At 38.5% G+C, this 11,239-nt stretch overlaps 1 protein-coding gene across 1 annotated transcript in view; it reads left to right on the top strand.

Annotated features, from left to right (window-relative positions):
* Nucleotides 1-5,885: 5,885 nt before the first annotated feature.
* LOC107598612 (APOBEC1 complementation factor-like) overlaps nt 5,886-11,239 on the top strand; it is an 8,952-nt gene continuing 3,598 nt past the window's right edge. Inside the window, exons 1-3 of the mRNA XM_016290009.1 lie at nt 5,886-6,129; nt 6,230-6,366; nt 9,836-9,978. Coding sequence (XP_016145495.1) covers nt 5,920-6,129; nt 6,230-6,366; nt 9,836-9,978 — 490 coding nt within the window. The 5' untranslated portion in view covers nt 5,886-5,919. The remainder of the gene's footprint in view (nt 6,130-6,229; nt 6,367-9,835; nt 9,979-11,239) is intronic.

Below are 11,239 nucleotides of genomic sequence, written 5' to 3'. Positions count from 1 at the left end.
GTCAGCTGTCTTAACCGTGGCTTGTGTACTGCAAAACCATATTCATCACTGTGTCTGTCACGCGACTCTGTTGCCCTTTCGGGCTTGAACTGATGGTAAAACTAACGACATTATTAACTGTCTTGATATTTACTTTGAAAGCTGAAGCTCGCGATTATGGTAAGGGGTGTTACATTTCCGACGCGTGCTTGTGGTGTTCGGCCAATCACAATGCACTGGATCAGCTGGCCAATCAGAGCAGACTGTGCTTGTCAAAGGAGGGGGCTTTGTTGAAAACGACGTGTTTTGAGAGAGGCGCGGCATAGAGGACCAACAATAATGTACAGTATTTGAAAAAGAATGTGTTTTTTGAACATTAAAGCATGTCAACATATTCTGTTATACCAAATACACAAAATAATGATCTTTAAAATAGCATCACATGACCCCTTTAAGTGTCACATGATGCTTCAGAAAGCAATCTAATATGCTGATTTGGTGCTCAAGAAAAAAAATCTTAAAGGAGACATAGTATGCCCTTTTTACAATGTATTATATGTCTCTGGTGTCCCCAAAATGTGTCTGTGAAGTTTCAGCTTAAAATACCCCACCGATAATTTATTATATCATTTTGAAAATGCCCATTTTGAGTGGAAGCAGAAACACGCTGTTTTTCATGCCTGTCTCTTTAAATGCAAATGAGCTGCTGCTCCCCGCCCCCTTTTCCAGAATAGAGCTGTGCCTGTGCCATTACAGCTCCTACCTGCTAAAAACATCTGTTTTGGTTCTGATTATCATGTTTATCGTGCTGAAATCATGCGTTTTAAACCATATTAGTTTTAACTTCTGATATAAGGTTTTCTGAGTGCTCACATACAGAGAGCGGCTGTCACAGATTGTGAGTACTAAACTAAGTTCTCATTCAGTCACAAGTTTACAAAAACTCACGAGTTACAAAAACAGTCGGTTATGTCTGTGAAGGTAAACAGCTGGGAAATAAATTGCATGTTTATTTTAGATCTATGTGGCAGCAGCAATATACAGTAAATAAATCAATAAACGCACTGCTCTCTTGTCCCCTCTGAGGCTGGGACTCTAAATAGTGTTCTGTACTCGTCTGAACAGTTAGCATGTTTTGCTCGAATTTTCACCATGGCATTAGAGCTGGTACCTGGTGTAGAATGGAAAGTAAGAACAATATAGAAGGTAAAAACAGAAAAACGAGGCCAATTTTGGTGATTTTTTTTTCAGACTTCTTGTGACATATGCAACTGTTTTCAGACTCTCCAAGGCTCAAGGTTACTTAATGGTTTTGTTACTAAATATAAAGGCAGCTATAGATTTTCAGGGTTAAAGACACATTTATTATGCATAAGAAAAGTTTGAAGCAGCAATATACAGTAAATAAATCAATAAACGCACTGCTCTCTTGTCTCCTTTGAGGATGGGACTCTAAATAGTGTTCTGTACTCGTCTGAACAGTTAGCATGTTTTGCTTGAATTTTCACCATGGCATTAGAGCTGGTACACCGCTGTCACTTGCGAAAACACAATAACAGCGTCATGGGTGGAAACTTACAGATTAAGGGGCGGTAATATTATAATGAGATCCCTTTGCAACGTCACTAGGGGAGCGAAATCAGACGCGCTCGTTTTCTCAGACGCTTGCAGAAAAAGGCTTACCAAAACAAAATTACTGGGTTAAACTTTTTCACGTTTCCTTGGTTGGTAGATGCACCGAGGACCTGATTATAGCACTTAAAACCTGGGAAAAGTCAGATTTTCATGATACGTCACCTTTGATATTTTTGTGGAATTTTTTTTATTTATTTTTTGATGAATAGGAAGTTCAAAAGGACAACATTTATTTAAAATAAAAAGTCTTTTGTAACATTATAAACGTCTTTACATATAATGACTAGTATATGCATTTTGTAAAACAAATGTTCCACGGACCCTCTAGCACCCTCTTGTGGCCCCGTCATACAGAACCATCTGTATAAAATCCCTAAGAGATGATAGCAACTTATAGTGTATATAATCATTAAATGTTTCCTTACAAATAAAAAACATCAGGAATGTCGTCGGTAAGCACAACTTAAAACTGTGTCCTGGGCCCTGTGATGAGGGGGACCCAAAACATGTCTACATACAGCTGAACTGCTGGGGCCCACCAATAGAATTTAATACCAGGCCCCTTAAATTCAAGCGAATATGTTCATTTAAAGTGTATTTGTGCATTTGCTTGGCCTGTATCTGTATTTGGCTGAAAACAAGAGATCTGAAAAATAATCTATTAATATCTGTGACAAAAAAGAGCAGTACAAGTCTTCTGCAGCATGATCCCTGGCTCAGGAGTCTCCCTGCTGCAGGCGAACTGTGATCGCTGTTTCTGGTCAAAGGGCTGGCCTACAGCGAGAGGCAAAGATAGAGCTGGTTAATGTTTAACCACGCCAGCTTGTAAAGCAGCCCCAGGACAGTGAACTTTTGGAGTTTGATATGATGTGTTTACAGAATCACCCAAGTGACACGTTGCCAAATTCAGCAGAATGAGGGTCTGAGTCTTCCGGGTGGTGATCTCTGAAATTGCTCAGGTAAGTTGCTTCTTAAATTCCAAATTATGTGACATAAGGAGCCTTGTCAGGTAGTGGCAAGATAAAGGCAGTGGCAGTGTTTAAAAAAACGCTGTGCTCATCCGTACAGCTCTGTTGCCTGCATTTAATGCTTTTAATTGTGCAATACAATTAATAATATTGCAATATGTTCAATATGATTGTGAAGACACTGTCTAGGTAAGATATAATACAGAAGGGGTCATCAGTGTGTAACACATAAATTTAACTTAAAACAGCACAAACTCTATTGTGATAGTGTTCATCAGTGTTTATAATGCAGAAAGGAGCCACTCATCACATTTTATATTTTAATATGCACATGTGAATTTCAGTATAGTTGTAAGAAGGTCAGCTGTAACATAAACCCAGAGCTAATCACTGCTGTTATTAAAATGCTTTAACATATGGTACTTCTCCAACATACGGTATTTGTTAAACACGGCATACTGAACCGCACAGATGTTTTTTAACAGTAGCAACGCTGTGTACATGTGTGATTGGGGTGGGGGGTACAGTGCATATGATATTGTTTTTGATTTATAATCTTAAATACAGAGGCGGGCAGCAAATGTAACATGCAATTGAATTGCAATTACAAATATTATATTCCCTGCACTTGTGCTGCCATTTCAGTCCAGCACAATGGCCTTCAGAACATGTGTATTTAGCTTCAGTCAACATGGGCTGAAAAGCAGCCAGAGATCCAGGCACGATAAGCGCACATCTAGTTATCTTGTTTATGCAAATGGTAACCAGGCTCTCCAGAAGAGAGCAGTGGATGGACTGCAGACTAATGCAAACCTTTCCGCACTGTCTTAAAACTCTCTCTTTAATGGATTCCTAATGTTCGGCCATCTCTCGTAAATCCCTGACGTTTGAGCTTCAAGAAAATCGTCATTTGTGACTCTTCCTAAAGCGTTTTGGTCTCATGCACTGTATGGATTGAATGAAAGGCCGCATTTGCCAACTGCAAAAGCGTGCAGTAATAGCATCTTGCTCGGTGAGTCATCTGTGACGAGTCCTTTCAGTCTAGATAAACTCTCTGTGCTTTGCACAAGCTATTGAATTTGCAGAGGCGAACACATTAGTGCTGTCATTGCTGTTGAGATGCATTGTAAAATTAATGAATAGAAATCTACAGAAAATTCAAAAGAGCACACAGACTCCCAGGGGCATCGTGCACCTTTTTTTAAGGGGGCACCAATGGCAGTCCTCGCTTACTCGATGCACTAGAGTATATTTTATCAACTAAGTGTTTTTTTTCTATGTAAAATGACCTTACTTACCTTATACTGTACATAAGATATCATTCAAGCTTACTGATATACTATTAGAATTTTCTTTGTATATTTTTATTTTTATTCTAGTTGAATTTTAGTTATTTTTTAATGTCTATATATTGTTATTTTAGTACTATATATACAGTATATATGCACAAAATAAAGGCCAGCTTGTGTTCGTCTTTTTTGAGCCGCTTAGAGAGACAATGATCAGTGTACCACGGTATCATCATTGCTGTCATGATTACATGCAGATACTGACGAGCTTTTGAAAATGACTAGCAGTCGTATCGCCTTTGACCCCTATTTTGTACTCACACTCCTTTGTTATCTTCAGCATCTCTCTTTGATCAAGTGAAGCTGAAAAAGACAAAGACAAATATAAACTACACTGATGATTTTAAAGTCCCGTTGCCATGTGATTCAATCATGCTTGATAGCACTTTCATCTCAAAAAAAGAACAATCACAAGGGAGATCTTGTTATTATTAGATTGAGGTAAATGGGGACTTCTGCTTGCCCAATTTTTCTCCTCAGAAACAGACATAGCAGTCTTGTGTCTCCAACGAGTCTCCAAAGGGATCTCAATGTCTTAAACTGTGCTCAGATTTGCTCAGTCTGCAAAGTCATAGATTTTAATGTGAATTTACTATAAACAAATGAAAAAAAATGATCAGAGCTGCTATTTAAATGCATTACTTAGTTCTATAGTCTAGTAATTGTATTTCTCCAAAGAAATCTCCTAAAAAGGGACAGTTATATACAGTGGGTATGGAAAGTATTCAGACCCCCTTAAATTTTTCACCCTTTGTTATATTGCAGCCATTTGCTAAAATCATTTAAGTTAATTTTTTTCCCTCATTAATGTACACAGCACCCCATATTGACAGAAAAACACAGAATTGTTGACATTTTTGCAGATTTATTAAAAAAGAAAAACTGAAATATCACATGGTCCTAAGTATTCAGACCCTTTGCTCAGTATTTAGTAGAAGCACCCTTTTGATCTAATACAGCCATGAGTCTTTTTGGGAAAGAAGCAACAAGTTTTTCACACCTGGATTTGGGGATCCTCTGCCATTCCTCCTTGCAGATCCTCTCCAGTTCTGTCAGGTTGGATGGTAAACGTTGGTGGACAGCCATTTTTAAAACACTTTTCACACATTTACATTCATAATATGACAATTCTGTGTAAAAAAAAGACATGAATTGTTTGGTAAAAATCAAAAAGTTGGTGTTACACATTAAAAAAGAAGGCAGATCGGTGCAATAGCCTTGTGGTCAGCGTGCTGACATACAACGCCATTGGCCTACGGGCGTCCCGAGTTTGAATCCTGACTCAAGGGATTGAGATCAGCCTCCTATCTCTCTTCCACTTTGCTTCCTCTCAGTTCTGACCTGTCCTCATAATAAAGGTGAAAACGCCTAAAATAAAAAAATAAAAAAAGAGGCCAGGTGGCTGAAATGAATTTAAAGGGGTTTTTGTGATGTTAGATGAAAAGGAACATTGTTTCGGAGTGAATTATTGTATTTAAAACAAATTAATACAAAACATTTTTGGAATAACATGCACTGATGAATGGTGCACAATTAGGCACAATTAAGTAAATTGAGTACATTTTTATTTCATGTTGACTTTAAATAGACTGGGTAAATTACTTAAGTAAAGTTATTTCATTATTGTTTTATTATGGCAGTTGAACCATATGATATTTGTATCTTCATTTGCATAACCTTAAACACAATGTATTTTGCTATATTGTTCTTGATAGTTTTCTTGTCCAATCTAGCATTTGAATTTGTTATCCATGCCTGCATATTACAGTCCAGTAACGATAATATATTATTCTGATGGGATCCAAAAATCAAGTCTAGCAAATATATAAAAGAAATGTTCTTGCATGAATCAGAGATGCAGCATCTGTAATGTGCTGGCTTGGAATATATCTACATGATGATCAGTTTCTCTAAATCTTGATTGAAACCCAGGTGATTTCTGGTGATTTGATTCGACTTAATGCCTTCTTGCATTCCTAGAAATTTACATGAATGTACCTGTAGGGGCAGCGGGCGTACGTGGTTTGGGCGGGCGAGGATACCTCGCCTATGCAGGCATGGGTCGTGGCTGTGCCACGTACCAACTCAAGACAGACAAACGCCCCGACGACAAACTCTATGACCTTCTTCCTGGCATGGAGCTCACGCCCATGAACCCAGTCACTCTGAAGCCCCAAGGCATCAAACACGCCCCAGAGGTACACTCATACCCTCAGTGAAAAGATCCCTTGTGGATTTTAAAAGGAGGAATTTTTCAAAGGAACATTTTTCCAAGGACGATTTTGCCTGTTTTCGCAGATCTTGGAGGATATTTGCCAAAAGAATAACTGGGGACAACCGGTTTACCAGCTTCACTCTGCTATTGGACCAGATCAGAGGCAACTGTTCCTTTACAAAGTCACCATCCCTGCTCTGGCTACTCAATATCCAAATATGTATGCTACAACTTCTACCGCAACGATACACACATCATCACAAAGCAAGAACACTCGCATTAACTGTGTCACAAAACCTAGTGAGCTGCCTAGATCAGTCATTCCCAACCACATTCCTGGATTAACCCTAAGCACTGCAAAGTTTGCATATTTCATTTGTTAGACACTCCCATTTCACGTCTCTACAAATGAGCTGATAATTAAGGAGACAATCAGAATCTGCTGTGATGGAAGTACTCCAGGAATTTGGTTGGGAATCACTTACCTAGATCAGTGTGTCCTCCTTTTCTTGGGCATGTCCAGGCTGGGATTTCTGAATTACCTTAAACTGTTTGAGTTTTGGCTTTGTTTTCATACTGATGTGCTTTCTACAATCCTTATACATTATGGCTATGTCTGAAAGCTGAAAAATGCTCCCTCCGAATGCAGCATATGAAAGTAGGAAGGCAATAATACATGTCTAAATTAAATGACAGTGTCACTTTCTGTCTACTGAGATACCTTCATCTGATCAATTTCTGAAGGCAGCATAGATATATTCTTCAGCACTTTTGGTATCCCACAAACCTGTGTGTTCCATTCTGCACCAGTTGAGCTAAAAAATAAAAATGTCTGTCAGCGTTAATACCCTTGTGGGCAGCATGCTGACATACAGCGTTGTTACACTGCGGGCATACTAAATTCGAATCCTGGCTCGTGGATCCCGCCCCCCTCTCTCTCCCACATTGCTTAATGTCACTACACTGTCCTATCTAAATAAAAATGGCTGAAAATTGCACTTAATGGTCAGTTAGTATGTAAATGTAAATTTTTTACCAAGTTTTTCCACTTTTTATGTAATTTCCAGCAAGAAATTAGTATTATTAGGGTGACCATACGTGCCATTTTCCCAGGACGCGTCTTGGCCAGGATTTCTATATTGCCTAAAATATCTAGGTTTTGGCTTTGTTTGCGTGTGCAGACCGATCGGTGTATGACATCGTCCTGGGAATCTAGGCACGTATGGTCACCATAAGTATTATAGTACTTAAATATATTTGCTTTATCAGCAAAGCTCTCTCTGTTTTGCTGTAGATCTTTAAACCTTCATGCTCAAACGTTGCCTGCAGAGTCACTGCCTGATAGGGTAGCGAGGCATCAAGTCAACTGCCTAAGCTTTCGGACGCAGCTTATATGTTTTATATGTATTTGCATTGCTTTGACCATTCTCTTCTCTTGACCATTCTCTTCTAACTTCTTGCATGCCATGATTGGTCTGCATTTACTTTTAAAGGCATCCATCTACATTTAAAGCTTTCAGAATCTATTACTAACACATTATATTTTAATACAATACACTAGAATATTTTACTAAAGTTCAGGGGTGTCAAACTCAAGAGTATAGCTTCAACCTTAAAGGGATAGTTCACCCAAAAAATGAAAATTCTGTAATTAATTACTCACCCTCATGTTGTTCCAAACCCGTAAGACATCATCTTCGGAACACAAATTAACAATGTAATCAGCATTGTTTACTTTCGCGCACATGCTGAATGTTAACAATGCTGATTACATTCTGGGGTACTCTCCAAAATGGCAGAAGACAGTAACTCGGGAAGAAGACTTGCTGAATAAATATGTTATTATTGTTTTCTTTATGCACAAAAAGTATTCTCGTAGCTTCATAAAATTACCGTTGAACCCCTGATGTCACATGGACTGTTTTACAGATGTCCTTGCTATGTTTCTGTGCATTGATATTAGTAATATCCTTGCTGTCTATGGAGGGTCAGCGAGCTCTCAGATTACATCAAAAATATCTTAATTTGTGTTCCGAAGATGATGTCTTACGGGTTTGGAATGGCATGATTAATGTCAGATTTTTCATTTTTGGGTGAACTAACCCTTTAAATAAACACACCTGATCCAGCTAATCAAATCCTTCAGATTTATATTTGAAAACTAGAGGTATGTGTGTTGGAGCAGGGTTGGAACAAAATCTGTATGACTGTGGCCCTCGAGGAGCTGAGTTTGATGTCCCTGCTATAGTTAATAATATATAAGCTATATAAGTAGTTGTGAATGCCAGTTAGGCTGTTAGAAATATGAGGCCATTAGAACGTAGAAATATGTAGACAGTAGGCATGCATACAGTCTGTGCATTACACAAGAATAACCAATAACAGTCAGAGACCAAATCTGTTACTTTAAGAGGTTACTTTCTTAGGCCCAATCCCAATTCTATATTATACCCCTTCTCCTTTCCCTACCCCTCCGCCGACCCCTTTCCCTTGTCAGGGAAACAGAGTGTCAAGGGGTAGGGGTGAAAATATTCCCCTAAGAATTGGGACACCATTACTATACATCACACGTCATCATACGTCGTCTAGCTCCTACAGTACACACACCTATAATGGTGTGCATTAGAGCCTTTAATTACCGTTCTATATTAATGCGCTGCTTACTGACACACACACACACACACACACATCAGATATCGTGCAGCTCACACATCCCGGAGCAAAGAAACTTGTCAACGCTGCCCCACGACTTTTATTAATAACAGTTTAAATACTGAATCACTCGTTATATTTTCCAGCAACTAGAGGATAAAATCGCTGTTTTTGAAGTAAAAAGAGAAACGCACAAGCGCGCACACGCAACTTTCATCTCTCTCTCTCGAATTGTCAATATTTCAGAAAAGGGTTTAGCCATTTATAATTATTGGGGGTACTAGCCCTCCTCAATGTCTATGGTGGTTATTATCGCCCAGATCAGACATAAAAATAGCCTATGTTGTGGCACTATCGTGCAGTCAGTAATGATATGACGTTAGCAAACTTTAGCGATTATTTGCAAACATTTCTTTGAGTAACATGACCGTATATATGAACTCATGATTGAATGTAACATAAAACACATGATTACTTTTCGTTAAAATCTTTATTAATGCCAAAAATCCTTACATCTATGTGTCTTTTTGTTCACTGGAGCAGCCATGTTGCCGCTGTAGCCGGTTTACGCTGAGATAATTCATACCCATTAGTTTGAAGTGTGGTCCTGAAAAATCTTCGTTTGAAGGGCTATCTGGCCCTTCCCCTTACCCCTACCCCTCCAACCAAAAGAGAATCGAGACACCCCTACCCCTTCACGTGAACGCGCGAAACGGAGGGGTAGGGGAAAGGGGAAGGGCTAAGGGGTAGAATTGGGATTGGGCCTTAGTTAGCACGGTGTCTGTGTAGACACGTGCCAATGTAGCCATCAGACATCAAATCAGCTCACAATGTTTTGGGACACAGCAATAAATTAACACTTTTCAGTCAGAGTCGACATGTAGCAATGCATGATAGACACAGCATTTTCCAGCTTCTGTGAATGTAAACCTAACACACCTGCTCATCTCTATTTTTTTAAAAATTTATCTATTTTTAGAAATCTATACATTTTTCAACACAATATTTTACCACTGATGTTCTCTGTGTCCAATCAGACATCCGTTTACCCCCGCCAAGCTCTGCGCATCAATGGACGAGGCGAAGCTGCATGCGGCCGAACACACGCTGCAGATCCTTGGTGTCCAGACAGAGGGCGCTGACGCTTCCGCTGCTGCGGCCGTCGCTGCTGCATTCCCAGGTATGTGAGGTCTGTAAGACTACTACTTATTTCACTGTGATTCTAATTCTGTTATTATGGAGTAAACACATACTAGGACAAATATTTTAGTCTGTTAACTTCCCTGTAATATGACTGTGGCATAAAGATTTGTTTTAAACCTGAACTATTCATAAAAATTATAATAAGTATAATTGTAAATTAAAATAAAACTGATACATAATATAAATTTAGTTAAATAATGCACATTTATATTTAATATTTAAATGTAAATATTAATGCCATATCTCAGGGCTTCTGCAGGTTTTATGAAGGCAAATGTAAGAATTTTTAAGAACTTTTAAAACCACATAAAGAAAATGTAAGGAATAAATTAAATGAAAAGCTTACTGTAAATGTCTTGTATTAGCATAGCAACACTTCAAAGTTTGAAAATACAACTTCCAATAGATCTCCATTACTTTTTCATACATTGAATGACCACACTGCAAAAAAGTATTTAGTTTCCAGTGCAAATGTCTAAAGATTCTTAAATCAAGATTTACTAACAAAACTGATCAAAATTTTGTGAGTTTATGATTAAAACTAGAACAAATCTGCTAATAGCCTCAGAAAAATCAACTTAAAGGGGTCATATGATGTTGTTAAAAAGAACATTATTTTGTGTATTTGGTGTAATGAAATGTGTTTATGCGGTTTAAGGTTAAAAAAACACATTATTTTCCACATACTGTACATTATTGTTTCTCCTCTATGCCCTGCCTTTCTGAAATGCGTCGATTTTTACAAAGCTCATCGGTCTGAAAAGCAAGGTGTGCTGTGATTGGCCAGCTATCCAGTGCGTTATGATTGGCCAAATACCTCAAGCGTGTGACGGAAATGTTACGCCCCTCACCATATTTTGATGATGCCCTGTCCGGCCGGAGCGATGATTCAAAAACATGAAAACCCATTATAAACGAGGCATTTGTTGCATCCAGTGGGGACATAATTATGGATTATAATGACTTATACTGTCTTTTTACGCGTTGCGTTGCATCGCGCCGCGCAAACATGCCCAAAACTCGCATTTGAATCATCAGTGGCAAATCCTTTAAATATGAAAACTTACTTATAGACTGTGAGTCAGAACAGCCGGCATTGCAGTCTACTCTCCCAGTATCAAGAAACAGTCCTCCATAAAATGCGCTGGACACATTTGAATATTTGGGTTGAACTGTTCTGGAACAGTGTTGTAAATACAACTTAACCACTGATTTCTAGTCGTGTCCTCTTTTGGAAG

The sequence above is a fragment of the Sinocyclocheilus grahami genome, unplaced genomic scaffold (genome assembly GCF_001515645.1).
Source record: "Sinocyclocheilus grahami isolate Dianchi unplaced genomic scaffold, SAMN03320097.WGS_v1.1 scaffold253.1, whole genome shotgun sequence".
Lineage (NCBI taxonomy): Eukaryota > Metazoa > Chordata > Actinopteri > Cypriniformes > Cyprinidae > Sinocyclocheilus > Sinocyclocheilus grahami.
Note: the sequence above shows the minus strand (reverse complement) of the source record. Positions and strands in the feature narration are given on the sequence as shown.